This window comes from Capra hircus, chromosome 2, assembly GCF_001704415.2.
Source record: "Capra hircus breed San Clemente chromosome 2, ASM170441v1, whole genome shotgun sequence".
Classification (NCBI taxonomy): Eukaryota; Metazoa; Chordata; class Mammalia; order Artiodactyla; family Bovidae; genus Capra; species Capra hircus.
This window is the reverse complement of record NC_030809.1, coordinates 79,615,753-79,633,027: the sequence shown is the minus strand read 5'-3', so window position 1 is coordinate 79,633,027 and position 17,275 is coordinate 79,615,753. Positions and strand designations below refer to the sequence as shown.

At 37.4% G+C, this 17,275-nt stretch overlaps 1 protein-coding gene across 1 annotated transcript in view; it reads left to right on the top strand.

The window, feature by feature from the left end:
* LRP1B (LDL receptor related protein 1B) overlaps positions 1-17,275 on the top strand; it is a 2,198,408-nt gene that overhangs the window by 2,010,753 nt on the left and 170,380 nt on the right. Inside the window, 1 exon segment of the mRNA XM_018062463.1 lies at positions 9,741-9,863. Coding sequence (XP_017917952.1) covers positions 9,741-9,863 — 123 coding nt within the window.

The window sequence follows — 17,275 nt, the reverse complement described above, 5'->3', positions numbered from 1 at the left end:
GAAGCATTTTGACAGGCACTCTGTTTATAAAGTTTAAATAGATCTAAAATATTTACTTCTATAAATATATAGTCACTCAAGGAAAAATATCTTCTACCTTCTTTAATATTAGATCAAACCTTTATGATTTACTGCATTTCTATTCCAAATCTGATAAAGTATTATTATATCAGCAGAAGAAATCCTAGTTCTTATTTGGAATCTGCAGTGCATTATAGAAAATCATAAAAGATTAAACTTCCATAATAGCTGTTTCTACTTTTGCTTAAGTTCTCACACTCGCTGTCTATAATTGGTTACTCTGGAGAAAGCAAGCTTTGTGAACACTCTGGGACCAAAACCTCATAGTCGAGGACTTTAGGTCCAAGATTAACTTTCTTATCATTTAGTATTTTCTCATTAATAAATTCCATCCCCTCAGCTTCAGTCACTCACCGGTCTTGTTCTTTTCCTCATTTTTCCTATCTAGGCTTATTGGTGACCCAATTGGTCACCAATGCATCCTACTCACTGCTGCTATGTTCATCTAGTGTAAGTGTAACTCTGGTTATGTCAATCTTCTCTCAAAGCTCTTCTTGGTTAGATACAAATATCATAACCTGGCAGTCAGGGTTATAAGAGAATGATCCCATTTCACCTTCTGTATCATTCGACTAAACTTCCCTGTTGCAATATGTTTCTGTACAAACAAAATGTGGAAATGCATTCCAGGCAGCAGGATCATTATGTTCAAAGTCACAGAGGTGAGGGAAACTTGATCCATTTAGGAGCCACAAGTAATTAAAAAGTCATGCTACGGAACTTAGTTTTAATATTACACATATTGAGGCATTTTCCAAGGCTTTTAGGAGTTTCCTAATATTAAAAAAGGAAAGGGTGATAAGATTTGAACTATGTAATAGCACAGAGAATTGACTGAGATGATGGGGAGCAAGAAATCTTGTTTCTTATTTTATCCCCATGAATGTTTCCATATTCATGTTTTAATACTATCAAGCCCAGCACCAGTTCTTCAAGAACTGTAGAAATACCTGGAGAGTGAATCTGTACCTGGGAGGGTGCAGAGTGGGGGACAATTATGTTAGAATTTAGTTACTTTTTAAATATTGGATTTCATCAAATGTGTTTAAACAAAGAATTCTAGGTTAAAAAATCAAACATTAAAGTAAAACATTAAACATTATAGCTTTTGAAATCTGGTATAACTTTCAATTTTAAAATGGCTCAATTAAATATTTAAACTTACTGACTAAAAATCAGAGCTGAAGGCTTTGAATTAAACCATTAGAAATATATCAAATTTTCTCTCCCCTCTCTATGGCTGCATCTAACATTTCCTGGATTCCTTGCTCCCAGGTAATTAAATATCAGTGAAATATCCTGATGGTTTGATCCTGTATGGATATGACCAAGTTAAAATTTCTAGCATTTGATTGCTTCCAGGTATTGATTTAAGTATTGGATAAAAGCACTTCAAGACATTGAAGAAATAAAATGCCAGAATATACAGCTCTTCTGTTACATGTTACTTCCATTCATCTTAAAAATGGACACATGAGCTAACAGGGGCTAAGTGTTGGGGGGTTGAAGGTAAGAGAGCTACCTTCATGGAACATTTTCCTTGTGAACCAATTTTACTGGTTTACTTTAAAAGGAAAGAAACCCCAAATATTATGGAATTAAAAGCAGCAGTCACATTTTTAAAGGTAGAACATGTTGCCTCAAGGAAATTTGGTGTTTGTTTTGGCCTGAGCTTTCAAACTTTCAAACTCTTTATACCAATTTTGATGGAAAAGATAGTCTTTTTTGCAATTATTAGCTTCTAATAATTTAAGCTTATCTCAACCCTAATTAAGATGAGAACTCTTGATTCTTATTTTCTGTGATGATATATTTGTCCAGATTTCTATGAAAATGCCAAGAGCTCAATTAAATTTAGACATAGGTTATTATTAATTACATTGCTTGTTTCTATTTTTCTAATAACCTCCCATTAAGCTGATCAAGAACATGACTAAGAAGCTGGAATTTTAATCCATTAATTTCCTTAAATTATGCCAGTTCTAAATTGTTTATGTGTGCTTCCTGCAATTTCACAATATGCTCTTTAATTTAGGGTATCTTGGAACCACCTGATGCATTTTTTTGAAATGCAAATTTTTCATAGTAAAATGGGAAGCCTTTGGTAAATTATCATAAAACCTTTGCCTTTGTGTTACAATTATGATTTAATATGCATTTGTCTTCTTAATAAAAATAGTAGCATGTCCGACACTCTTATGGGGACAATTATTCAGTTCAGTTCAGTCGCTCAGTCGTGTCTGACTCTTTGCGACCCCATGAATCGCAGCATGCCAGGCCTCCCTGTTCATCACCAACTCCCGGAGTTCACTCAGATTCACGTCCATCAAGTCCATGATGCCATCCAGCCAATCATCCTTGGTCGTCCCCTTCTCCTCCTGCCTCCAATCCCTCCCATTATCAAAGTCTTTTCCAATGAGTCAACTCTTCGCATGAGGTGGCCAAAGTACTGGAGCTTCAGTTTTAGCATCATTCCTTCCAAAGAAATCCCAGGGTTGATCTCCTTCAGAATTGACTGGTTGGATTTCCTTGCAGTCCAAGTCAGACTCTCCACAGAAAAACCATAGCTTTGACTAGACAGACCTTAGTCGGCAAAGTAATGTCTCTGCTTTTCAATATACTATCTAGGTTGGTCATAACTTTTCCTCCAAGGAGTAAGTGTCTTTTAATTTCATGGCTGCAGTCACCATCTGCAGTGATTTTGGAGCCCCCCAAAATAAAGTATGACACTGTTTCCACTGTTTTCCCATCTATTTCCCATGAAGTGATAGGACCAGATGCCATGATCTTTTTCTGAATGTTGAGCTTTAAGCCAACATTTTTGTTCTCCTCTTTCACTTTCATCAAGAGACTTTTTAGCTCCTCTTCACTTTCTGCCATAAGGGTGGTGTCATCTGCATATCTGAGGTTATTGATATTTCTCCCGACAAACTTGATTCCAGGTTGTGTTTCTTCCAGGACAGCGTTTCTCATGATGTACTCTGCATATAAGTTAAATAAGCAGGGTGACAATATACAGCCTTGACGTACTCCTTCTCCTATTTGGAACCAGTCTGTTGTTCCATGTCCAGTTCTAACTGTTGCTTCCTGACCTGCATACAGATTTCTCAAGAGGCAAGTTAGGTGGTCTGGTATTCCCATCTCTTTCAGAATTTTCCAGTTTATTGTGATCCACACAGTCAAAGGCTTTGGCATAGTCAATAAAGCAGAAATGGATGTTTTTCTGGAACTCTGGAACTCTCTTGCTTTTTCCATGATCCAGCGGATGTTGGCAATTTGATCTCTGGTTCCTCTGCCTATTCTAAAACCAGCTTCAACATCAGGGAATTCACGGTTCACGTATTGCTGAAGCCTGGCTTGGAGAATTTTGAGCATTACTTTGCTAGCATGAGTGCAGTTGTGCGGTAGTTGAGCATTCTTTGGCATTGCCTTTCTTTGGAATTGGAATAAAAACTCACCCTTTCCAGTCTCGTGGCCACTGCTGAGTTTTCCAAATTTGCTGGCATATTGAGTGAAACACTTTCACAGCATCATCTTCCAGGATTTGAAACAGCTCAACTGGAATTCCATCACCTCCACTAGCTTTGTTTGTAGTGATGCTTTCTAAGGCCCGCTTGACTTCACATTCCAAGATGTCTGGCTCTAGATTAGTGATCACATCATCATGATTATCTGGGTCGTGAAGATCATTTTTGTACAGTTCTTCTGCGTATTCTTACCACCTCTTCTTAATATCTTCTGCTTCTGTTAGGTCCATACCATTTCTGTCCTTTATCGAGCCCATCTTTGCATGAAATGTTCCCTTGGTGTCTCTAATTTTCTTGAAGAGATCTCTAGTCTTTCCCATTCTGTTGTTTTCCTCTATTTCTTTGCATTGATCACTGAAGAAGGCTTTCTTATCTCATCTTGCTATTCTTTGGAACTCTGCATTCAGATGCTTATATCTTTCCTTTTCTCCTTTGCTTCTCGCCTCTCTACTTTTCACAGCTATTTGTAAGGCCTCCCCAGCCAGCCATTTTGCTTTTTTGCATTTCTTTTCCATGGGGATGGTCTTGATCCCTGTCTCCTGTACAATGTCACGAACCTCATTCCATAGTTCATCAGGCACTCTGTCTATCAGATCTAGTCCCTTAAATCTATTTCTCACTTCCACTGTATAATCATAAGGGATTTGATTTAAGTCAAACCTGAATGGTCTAGTGGTTTTCCCTATTTTCTTCAATTTTAGTCTGAATTTGGGAATAAGGAATTCATGATCTGTGCCACAGTCATCTCCTGGTCTTGTTTTTGTTGAATGTATAGAGCTTCTCTGTATTTGGCTGCATAGAATATAATCAATCTGATTTCAGTGTTGACCATCTGGTGATGTCCATGTGTAGAATCCTCTCTTGTGTTGTTGGAAGAGGGTGTTTGCTATGACCAGTGCATTTTCTTGGCAAAACTCTATTAGTCTTTGCCCTGCTTTATTCCGCATTCCAAGGTAAAATCTGTGTGTTACTCCAGGTGTTTCTTGACTTCCTACTTTTGCATTCCAGTCCCCTATAATTAAAAGGACATTTTTTGGTGGTGTTAGTTCTAAAATGTCTTGTAGGTCTTCATAAAACCATTCAACTTCAGTTTCTTCAGCTTTACTGGTTAGGGCATAGAGTTGAATAACTGTGGTTTTGAATGGTTTGCCTTGGAGACAAACAGAGATCATTCTGTAGTTTCTGAGATTACATCCAAGTACTGCATTTCGGACTCTTTTGTTGACGATGATGGCTACTCCATTTCTTCTGAGGGATTCCTGCCCACAGTAGTAGATATAATGGTCATCTGAGTTAAATTCACCCATTCCAGTCCATTTTAGTTTGCTGATTCCTAGATTGTCGACGTTCACCCTTGCCATCTCTTGTTTGACCACTTCCAATTTGCCTTGATTCATGGACCTCACATTCCAGGTTCCTATGCAATATTGCTCTTTACAGCATCGGACCTTGCTTCTATCACCAGTCACATCCACAACTGGATATTGTTTTTGCTTTGGCTCTATCCCTTCATTCTTTCTGGAGTTATTTCTACACTGATCTCTAGTAGCATATTGGGCATCTAATGACCTGGGGAGTTCCTCTTTCGGTATCCTATCATTTTGCCTTTTCATACTATTCATGGGGCTCTCAAGGCAAGAATATTGAAGTGGCTTGTCATTCCCTTTTCCTGGGAGCTCATATATCTCATATTTTTCTTTTTAACAAGACCAGTGTACTACCAAACTTTTTTTTTGAATAAGCAAAGGATCTTCACAAATTCTACTTGAATTTCATACATTTTAGAATGGAAAATGTGATGAGATTTTGTCATTAGAATCTTTATCCCAAAAGAATACAACTCTATTTCATATCCTGTGGATTTTGATACTGAATTAAGCCAACACTTACCTCATACCGCTATTCATGTCTTTAATACTAAAGATTTTTCTTGTTATCTTTTTTTCTGTTTTCAGACACTTATTAATTAACAATATGTTTTCTTGTGTTGATTTTGATGATTGAGATTATTGTAAGGTTTCAGTTCAGTTCAGTTCAGTCGCTCAGTCGTGTCCGACTCCTTGCGATCCCATGAATTGCAGCACGCCAAGCCTCCCTGTCCATCACCAACTCCTGGAGTTCACTCAGACTCATGTCCATCGAGTCATGATGCCATCCAGCCATCTCATCCTCTGTCGTCCCCTTCTCCTCCTGCCCCCAATCCCTCCCAGCATCAGAGTCTTTTCAAATGAGTCAACTCTTCACATGAGGTGGCCAAAGTACTGGAGTTTCAGCTTCAGCATCAGTCCTTCCAATGAACACCCGGGCCTGATCTCCTTCAGAATGGCCTGGTTGGATCTCCTTGCAGTCCAAGGGACTCTCAAGAGTCTTCTCCAAAACCCCAGTTCAAAAGCATCAATTCTTTGGTGCTCAGCTTTCTTCACAGTCCAACTCACATCCATACATGACCACTGGAAAAACCATAGCCTTGACTAGATGAACCTTTGTTGGCAAAGTAATGTCTCTGCTTTTAAATATGCTATCTAGGTTGGTCATAACTTTTCTTCCAAGGAGTAAGCGTCTTTTAATTTCAAAGCTGAACATTTGGAGTAGGAAATGGCAACCCACTCAGTATTTTTTTTTTTTTTTTTTTTTGGCCAAGAAAATCCCATGGACATAGGAACCTGGAAGGCTACAGTCCATAGGGTCTCAAAAAGTCAGACATGTCTGAGTTTTCTGAGCATGTTTAGTTGAACATTGCAAGTGTTTGAAAGAAAGGGTCATCCCATTGCTAGATATTGAACTGTCAGAAGTCTCACATGGTGATATTCATCATGCTGGGCTCACTAAGGACTTGAATTTATCTGTATCTTAGAGTTTGTTAGTACTCAAGGATGTCACTGTGAGCTGTACCAGTTCTGTCAAGTATTTTTTTAGGAAAACTTAGAACAGTTATGACTGATAGCATTATAAATTCTTGGTCTCAGCTTGAACTATCACTCAAGATTCTAAGCAATCTACCTATATATTTTTAATCATCTCTCTCTATCATTAATCCTACCAGGTTTTTAAAAAGTTGATTTTCTTTCTCACATTCTACTTCACAGCAGCAGTAAAAATCATGAGCTTCTTTTAACATCTGGACACAAAATTAATTAACCTACCTATTTGTATGCCTAGTCCTTCTTTTCTGTTAAAATAGATTTGTCTTATCTTCATTCTAAGGATAATCCTTTTACTTGTTAGATCTCAAATCCTTCACACTTTCTTGATTCTCAGAGAACTCGTATGAATTACCTTTTCTCTCTGCTCTACCCTCAACCTTACTTTATTTGCTGAATTTTTCTCAGAAGTGTTTGTATACCTGTTTAGATATCTGTTTTACTTCATCCAAGCAATCAAGCTGTCTGACTTACCCAACTTCCTCTTTTCTTCCTTCCCTTTAAGGCCAAAATTTGGAACTATTACTTCTGTATATATGATAACCAACTACAAACATTTCTCTGAACCACCACCGCTTCACTAAATCTACTGTCTTAGCATTATTTATATGTGCTAACTATTACCTTCTTGTTCGAACACTTTTCAGATATTTCTCCAACCACTATGGCTACTTCTCAGCCTTTTTTTGTAGATTTTGCTTTATTCATTCAACCTTTCAATGCTAATTTCCTCTGTGTTATCTTTAAATTTCAAGTAACATCTATATTCTGATCATTCTCAACTATGCATTTACAGGTCAGAAACCTTTCCTGTATTTTAGAAACATTTATCAACTAGCCTGTTAAATATCACCTAATGGTTGTCTTACCAGTAACTTAAACGGATTATGTCATTAGTTTCCACTAATACTGATCCAAATGCTATGCTCTTTTATTTATTGAACAATGCCAACACTCACCAAATGGTCCAAATAAACCAAAAATTGACACCTGTCTTTGACTACTCATCTCTTTTTACCCCTCAAGTTTATCATCAGATCCTGAGGATTCTGCCTCCTGAAGAGTTCTCAAATATATCAACAGCTACTCTAAATCAAGTTACCATCAGTTCTTTTCTGATTGACTGCAAGCCTTCTTCAAACTGGTCTTTTTTCTTGTCTTAGCCTTACTCTCCCTGTTTTCATGTTTAAACTTTCCACATTGTAGCTAAAGTTGTCATTCTAAAACCCAAATCTGATTTTGTCCTCATTTCCTAAAGTAAATCTTTGCTACTGAAAGTGAATTACTAGAGATTTGTGTGCAAGTCAAAGCTCAAAAGAATAAGAGCTTATTGACCCTAACAAGCTTAGGGTTATTATTCTCTCTAAAGTACATCCACAAGATGAACAATACTTCTTTCTTGGAATTTTCTAGGCTTGCAAGGATGAGCAGTATCACTCTGCAGCTCTATGTTTTAATAAACATATCCATTTTTAACATGTCAACATCTTAAACCATCAAATCTTGCCAATATGGAAACAGTATTTTTTATGTTATATATGAAATTTAAGTTGGTAGTGTAAGTCTCTGAAGGCAATCATTTATCTTCATTTTACGTTCCCATCAAATTTCTTTGTGTTGTTTCCCCAGGTACTCTTTGAAAATATGATCTTATAAGTCTTAATCACACCTCTTTTATAACATATGAAGATGTTAGGCTCCATAGAAATTAATACACTTTTCCAAAGCAAAACAAAGCAAGTTATTAACTCCCTAACCATTGCTGTTTCTGCTATATATTGCTATGTATCTAGACATCTATAACTAAAGTTTATTTGTACTCTGTGTCCTTTACTTGTGGTAGGTGTATTCAGTTTAAAGTTTGAATGTCCTTTCTTGCTGCTTTCCATTTAATTTTAAAAAGAGCAAGAATGCAAATATTTTAAAAATGCTCACAAAGGAGTTCCCTGGAGGCCCAGTAATTAAGACTCTGAGCTTCCAATGCAGGGGGTATGGGTTCAATCTCTGGTCTGGTCAAGGAACTAAGATCCCACATGTCATATGGTACAGCCAAAAAATTAAATTGACGGTAAAGATATATTCTTTAAAAATAAATTAAAAATGCTTGTAAGAGTATTCTATAGTACAGTGTTTATAAGAATAAGTAGTTCCCTGGTGTCTCAGATGTTAAATAACCCGTCTGCAATGCAGGAGACCTGGGTTCAGTCCTTGGGTTGGGAAGATGCCCTAGAGGAGGTCATGGCAACCCCCTCCAGTATTCTTGCTTGGAGAATCGCCATGAACAGAGGAGCATGGTGGGCTACAGTTCCTGGGTCGCAAAGAGTCAGACGCAGCTGAGTGACTAAGCACACAGCACAGTATTCCATCACATCACCAACTTCTGCATGCATGCATGCATTATAAGTTGCTTCGGTCATACCTGACTCTTTGTGACGCTATGGAATGTAGCCCTCCAGGCTCCTCTGTCTCTGGGATTCTCAGGCAAGAATATTGTAGTGGGTCCCCCTGCCCTCCTCCAGAAGAGCTTCCCACCCAGGGATCGAACGCACCAACTTCTAATTGTTATGAAATTAGTAGTTTCTCTATGACTATAAAAACGTTTTACTGTTTTTTCTGGCTTAAATGATTCAGTTTGTCAGTTTTCAGATACACATGAATTATTAAAATCGCTTTGAAAATAGCTTTTCTTCCCAGAAGAGAATAATTTTTGGTAATGAAAATTAATACTATTTAAAACATAAGTTTCTTTACACTCAATAATGTAAAAATGATGTGAAACGGAAGGAAATTTATATTTAAGGAAACTTTATTCTAGCAACTTCTCTGGTGGTCCAGTGACTAAGACTCAATGCTCCCATTACAGGGGGCCCAGGTTTGATCCCTGGTCAAGGAACTAGATTCTACATGCTGCGACCAAGACACAGCACAGCCAAATAAAAAACAAGTATTTTTTCTTTTTAAAAAGGAAACTTTATTCTATCATCTTATTCTCAATATTCTGTAAAGACAATATGATACATGTGAGGGTAATATAGGATTGCTTTGAAAAATTGACAGTGAATACTGTTTTTAAAAAGCTTGGACGTATATTTTATAGGAAAAAAAAAATCAGGAAGTGAGACACTTTTACTGTGCTAAGAATTAGAGGAATGCGTGTTTTGCTGACTGGAATTAATTACGCTGTGTATCTGTCTTTTGTTTTAAAATGAAGGAGGAAATATATGTAGAGCAGATGAGTTCCTTTGCAACAATTCACTTTGCAAACTGCATTTCTGGGTGTGTGATGGAGAAGACGACTGTGGAGACAACTCTGATGAAGCCCCTGACATGTGTGGTATGGCATTTCCCACGGCTCTAGATTGTACTCTCCTCCCCTGACATAGTGCGCCAGCATGATTCAATGATATGGTGAGGTGAACCACAAATTCTGGCATCCCGGGGTTAGGTAGATAACATGTAACCACAGATACAGCTTTTGCTCAAATAATAATAACCCTCCTCAGAGTTTATGACTTTGAGAGGCCTCTTAAATCTGAACTTGCACATTTCAACACTACTCAAAAGATGGATTATGGACTGTCTAGGAGGATTTAGAGTAATTCACCTTTTGAATTGAGTAAGGTTCATATAAAGACTTAAGCTTTATACCCAATTGATGTTTTAGGTTAAAACAAATTTTTTGGCAAATAAATATGGAAAAAAAATGTGCATAATCACATACTTCCACAAATCACCCACTACTGAGACTGGTTATTCAAAGAAGGGAGATAAACGTGCATAGAGATATACAGACATTATCTATTTATCTGCATCTATCTATGGCAACCTAACCCAGTATTCTAGCCTGGAGAACCCCATGGAGTGAGGAGCCTGGCAGACTACAGTCCATAGGGTTACAAACAGTCAGACACGACTGAAGAGACAGCAAGTGCACACACACACACACACACAAACACACATCTATCTTTCTATCTAACTATATCTATCTATCTATCTATCTATCTATCTATCTATCTGGGGGCTTCCTAGGTAGCTTAGATGGTAAAAAATCTGCCTGCAATATGGGAGACTGGGGTTCAATCCCTGGGTCAGGAAGATCCCTTGAAGAAGCAAATGGCTTACCCATTCCAATATTCTTCTCTGGGGAATTCCATGGATGCAGGAGCCTGGCAAGCTACAGTTCTTAGGGTCACAAAGAGTCAGACATGACTGAGCAACTAACACTTTCACATCTATCTATTTACCTATCTATCATCTATCTATCTTGTTACAAGAGTTAGGCAGATAACTGCATTTAGGAGTTATTTAACATTTAAATCTGAAAAATCTTAAAATTTATTTCAAATTCAAATTCAAGTTATTTCTGACTGACAATTGTCACAAGCATGATTATGCAACCAACAACTCTAAGTGCACAGCTTTAGATCACCAAATTAAACAGTTTCCTGTATTTGGTAAATATTGTCATTCTTAATGTCATTCTTTGTTTCTAATCAACATAGAAAAGAAATTTAACTTAGTTTAAAGAAAAATGCTACTGCTTTGGATATAAATATAAATATTCACATAAGGTGAATTAAAGAAAACATAGCATAAATACATGTACTTATATGTATTTATATTCCATTCTATTTGGTAAATCAAGCTAAACTAATTTTTTATAGATGTTGATATTGACTCGGTTGAATAAAAAGCTCTAAAACAAGGAGGCGGCTTTATTTTAAACATGTTTTAAAACTTGAAAAAGATAGTGTTTGGAGAATTGTTATCTACAGGTACCCCTGATAAGTAATGTAACTAAATATCAATTTCAGTTCTTCTACGTAAGAAGTGAATTCTAGAGAATCACCAGAGATAGTATTATTTCTGAATCATAATACTTGAAAAAAATATTTCAAGTCTTTTACTTGAAATTTTTTTCAAATTTAAAAATATTTCAGAGTTTACCAATATGAGCCAGAAACTATAATTTTTAATAAAATATGCCTTTTCCCTCTATTCTGTATTCCATTTCAGCGCAAAAACTAGTGGGTGGAATAGAATTTGTTTGGAAACTAATTAACTATGTGGGGCTCCAGATCACAGCCCGCAGATCCATTTCCAGGGCCAGGAAGTGATTCTAAAGGACATGCTGCACAGCTGTTGGAAAACTTGTAAAATACATCCAGCTTAATTCTGTGAATGTTTTTGCATTCCCCTCAATCATAAGTATCAACACTGAGTCAAGTTTTTATGTGATGGAGACTGTACTAAGTAATTGGAATAAAAACAGAATATGATTTCTTTGACAAGGAGATCAATTTCTGGTTGGAAAATAATAATTTCCAGGTATTATATTTCAAGCAATAGTAGAATAAAGACAAGGCATAGAGGGATAAAATGAACTCTGCCCAGAAGAGAATTAAAAGAGGTAGACTAAAATACACCATAGGTATAGAGAACAATGTGGGGGGAAGTATCATTCATTCATTTAACAGTTGTTAAACTAGAGATAATGATTGTTTTTGGTGATATAATGATAAGAGAAACAGATATGGACCCTACTTCACAGAGCTGAGAATCTAGTGGAAGAGGAATATTAATGATCACAAAATACATAGTTATAAACTACGATATATGTGCTGAAAGAAGTATAATAAATTATACAAATATAGAATTTTGGAGTTAGTCTATATAGGGTTTTATTCAGTCTCACTTTATGAGAAGTAACATTTGAGTTTGAGTCTGAGAGATTTATAGCTGCCAAGTAGGTGAAAAGGATGGAGTGGAAATGAATGACACAATATTTTAGGCAAAGGAAGCAAGATGTAGAAAGGCCCTGAGATAGAGCAAACCACAGTTAACTGCAGGAGTTGAAAGATATGTGCGCTTGGAGAATACAGAGCATGGTAGATAATGGACACAACTGAACTAACAGGAGAGATCCATGAAACCTTGTGAGTCTGGGGAGGGATTTTTAGATTTAGCTTGGAACTAACTGAAAATATTATAGAGCTTTAAGTAGAGGAGGCACAGGGTCATATTTCTATTTCTCAGGTATTGGATAGAAAGAGGCAAGAATAGTTAAGACAATTGCAGAACTCAAGGCAAGCCATGCTGGTAACTTGGATTAAGATAATGACAGCACATGATGGCCAAGTATTCACAATTTGATTGTGATTTAAAAAGCTAAATGAATTGGATAATGGATTGGACATAGGAAGAGAAAGAGAGAGGAAGTTGGCAAGTGTAATTTTTAGGCTGTTTTTGCTTGTACATTTGAATACCTGGGGATCACAGGAAAAGGAAGTTTTACAAGTAAAGATTAGAAGTCTGGCTTGGATGTATTTGAGGAGACATTAAGTACAGATCACAAGAAGATGCTAGATGTTTGGTTCTAGAGCTTAAAGAGCTGGTCTAGAAATATAAATGTGAGGGTCAGCAGAAAATGTAGTAGTAAATTCTATGGAATTTGTAAGATTCAGGCAGAGAGGGAGTAAAACATAAAAGAAAGAAATTAAGATAGAATATCAAGGGCCACCAAACATCTAAATAAGTATGAGTAGCAAGAAGAGACTCAGGTGAGTAATAACAAGATGATTAGAAAAAAAAAAAAAGAAGAAGAACGATAAGAAAAATACCAAGGTAATAAAATGTTGCAAAAAAGATGAAATGGTTCCTGAAGAGGTAGGGAAAATTGAGTTTCAGAGCAAGTTAAAACAATCAGTTTTATATAAGGGTGGTGACCCCTTGAAGAGCTGAATCATTGGAAAATACCCTGATGCTGGGAAAGACTGAATGCAAAAGGGAGAAGGGAACAATAGAGGATGTGATGGTTAGAAGCATCACCGACCCAGTGAATACTAATCTGAGCAAACTTCAGGCCATAGTGAAGGACAGGGAAGCCTGGAGCACTTCAGTCCATGGGGTAGCAAAAAATTGGACACGACTTAACAATTGAACAACAACAACAAAAGTGACCCCTTGAAATAAGTTGATAGACTATATATATATATGCAGGTGATGGACAGATATTTAATGATATAATAATTTTTATCTTTTTATTTCCAGTTATTTGTGTATAGTAAGGAAGTAGGGAGACTTGAAAGGAACATAGATTGAATCATTATTGAGTCAAAGGGTAAGAATGACATTATGTATAAAAAATATAAATATAGATATAAATGAGTGATTTCCAAGTAGTGTTCAGGGCCTATTTGGCATTGATAAATGTTCATATTTGTGATAGCAGTCAGTATTGCAGTATGATTATCTACAACATTCCTAGGCTTCCCAAATATACACATTGGGATAGAAGATGGCTTCATTTACCTGTTTGGGGATTCTGTTAGATAATTAAGAAGGATAAAAACAAAAGTGTCAGAGAATGCAGATCATTTACACTAAGTATTAGTACTTAGAAAAACGTCCAAAATATAATAGGTTATCAATATCAAATAAGTAAATTAAGAAATAGAATATGGTACATTTAAATGACTACTACATGTTATATAATGTAAATTACCCCTCAGTAAAGCTATTAAAATCATAAAAACAAATAGAATTTAGAATCTAATATCAGCAGAAAGGGAAATAAAAAGAAAAAAGGTATTGGTGAATAGGGAAGAGTTAGACATATCAAGGGACTAATGTTTCAGGTAAGACTGAAAAAGTGTCCTTAATGAGACTGGTTGAATTAAGAAGTTGAATAATTGAAGATTGTGGTCTGAATTTGGATCATTAAAATCAGTGGGTTTGTAAATGAAGCAATTGGAAATAACACCTTGAGCTATATCAGTAAGTGTTTCTTATCTGCAAGCAACAGAAACTGTCATTGGCTGAATTAAGATGAATTTGTCAAAGTCCACCCGTGTGCACAACACTCTAGAAGAATGGATGGCCTAGCTGGATTATAGTAAAAGAATATGTGGTATGAAAAATTCAGGAAGCTAAATGGTGCATTTATTGGCTGGTTTTCTCATACGGATTTTGAAACCTAGGAAGCTGGAATACTTTGGATAGAGGCAAAGAACTGTGAAGAAGGGTGCTACAAACTTCAGTGAATGGGGAGGGGGTGATGTTTATAAGATTGATGAGAAAATAATGCAAGAAAAAAAAAACATAACCAAATTCATGGACCTCAAAATAGCAGGTTTTAGTTTATTTTTTAAAAAGGAATGTGAATATATAGTAGGAGAGTTCTGGAAGCTATAGTAGAAAACTGAGATAATGTGAGATTTGAGCAATTTTACAGCAGCAGTTTAAGGGGCTCTGCAGGGCTGCAGAAACCATGTGTTCAGAGGCCTGTGTACAGTTGATAACAGACCAGTTGCATCCCTTATGAAGGTAGTCAGGAGACAGATCTGGAGGTTTGCTTCTCCACATTCTGATACCATGAGCTAAAGGGAACAAGGTTAAGGGAGTCTTAGTGGGCTAATGCATTTCCCAACTGCCTACAGTGCAGGAGCCACCAGAGATATGGGTTGGATTCCTGAGTTGGGAAGGTCCCCTGGAGGAATACAGGGCTACCCACTCCAGTATGCTTGCCTGGAGAATCCCATGGACAGAGGAGCCTGGTGGGCTACAGTCCATAGGTCGCAGAGTTGAATGCGACTGAGAATAGTGAGTGAGCACCAGAGACGATCCCAAAACCCTGAAGGGGAGGAACTCTGCTTAGAATATGAACCAAATTTTAATTAAAGCAAGAAGGTCAGGCAAAAAAGGAATGTGGCATATTTAAGGAGCTAATAAAGTGGTATTGCTAGAATCCTAAGAGTGACAAGGGATGAGTCTGTAGGAGTGGCATGGACAAGATAATTAGTCTATTATGCCACATAAAATACCATACATTTTATTCTGGAAGTGACAAATAACTATGAAAGAAATGATCAGATTACTGTTCTGGTAGCTTTGGGAGGATTTTAACGTTGAACAGTGAAACAGACGTTAAGGACTCTACTGCAGTCATCTCTGTAAGAAAGACTGACGAGCTGAGCTACTGGAGTTGTAACTGGTGTGCATGGAGACTGTTGCAGCCACACGTTGCGGGAAACAAACTCACTCAGAAGGACAATGCAGATAGTGGAGTGCAGTGTATTACACCTGCGGGCCCAAGGCAGAGTCTCCTCTTAGCCAAGGACCCTGACCAGCATTTGTGAAAATCTTTTATACCCCATGTGTATAAGTCTGAATTCACCACTCCAAATTCCTTGCTGCTGCTAAGTTGCTTCAGTCGTGTCCGACTCTGTGCGACCCCATAGACGGCAGCCCACCAGGCTCCCCCATCCCTGGGATTCCCCCGGCAAAAACACTGGAGTGGGTTGCCATTTGCTTCTCCAATGCATGAAAGTGAAAAGTCAAAGTGAAATCGCTCAGTCGTGTCCGACTCTTCGCGATCCCATGGACTGCAGCCCACCAGGCTCCTCCTCCCATGTGATTTTCCAGGCAAGAGTACTGCAGCGGGGTGCCACTGCCTTCTCCCCAAATTCCTTAAGACTTACATAAACCAAGGAAAATACAATCCCAATAACCCCATCATTCATGTGCTGTGTGCTCATGTGCTCAAACAGTCAAACAATTAGCCAATAATCAATAAACCCAAGGTTACACTCTGATTGATACAGAAAAGTTTATGGCCTGCCTGGAGGAAGGGGTGATTAGTGTATGTTTCCTCTTGGGTGATGAGTAACCTAGATACAATCTTCAAGGTTCCCCTGTCTGGAGGGGGTCTTATCCTTCTGTTGTTGTTTTCATAGGCACTAAACACAGAGTTTAGAGTCCATTGGAAAGGTGGTTGAGCATGATCAGCATGAACAGGCCTAAGATGGAGTCCAGGCCCTATGAATTCCTTCTTCAAGATGAGTGGGCAAATTTGGGTACAATTTCAACTGCACTTGTTGACTAATAAGAGTTGAAGCATAATGGGAGCATGAATTTAGGATAATCCCAAACTTGTGCCTATGATGTGCCACTAACTGAACTATGGAAATAAGACAATTTGTCTGAGGAGACAGAGGTCAAGGGAAGATAATGAAGAATTGAGTTTCGAACTTGTTGAACTTTAAATTCCCCAGGGAACATACTATAATTAATTATGAGATGCTAGAATTAAATAGCAAATTGAAAGTCTCCAGAGGATAGTGTCAAGTAAATCTATGAGAATGAATGAGACCATTTCAGCAGAGAATTCCAGAGTGAGAATATGAGGAGACCACCCAGCAAGAGGGCCCTGGATTATCCTACATGGGAGGAAGAGAAGACATTAAAGATGCTTCATACTGTAGCAGAGAAGTCTTCAGATTCTGTGTTGATGGAAAGGACAAGTGTAAACTTCCCTGATTTCATTGCTTCTTTAGATCACACACACACACACACACATGAATAAATAAGATCACCTTAGGTGCCTTAAGTACATAGCTACCTGTTTGTTCAAGGAGGCAGAGACTGAGAAACACAGCTCTAGTGTTATTGGGATTTTTTTTTTCCCCTGAATGACCTATTTTCAGTTTTGGATCTGTAACATATGCTTGCTCAATCTCTATTCTGTGTGAAATTGCTCTTTCAGAAAACTGTTCCTGCCATGTTGTATAAAACGTGGACATAAATTAATTTGGGACACTAGAGAAACTCAGCTAAGGCATTTGTAAATAAGCCCGTGAAGTTTGACTCTTTTTCTTACTTCATTCAGCATTTCAGTGGTGCACGCTCTTCTGTAATTAATATAAATAACTCGGATCATCACTTCTACTATCACACATTTTTCTAATA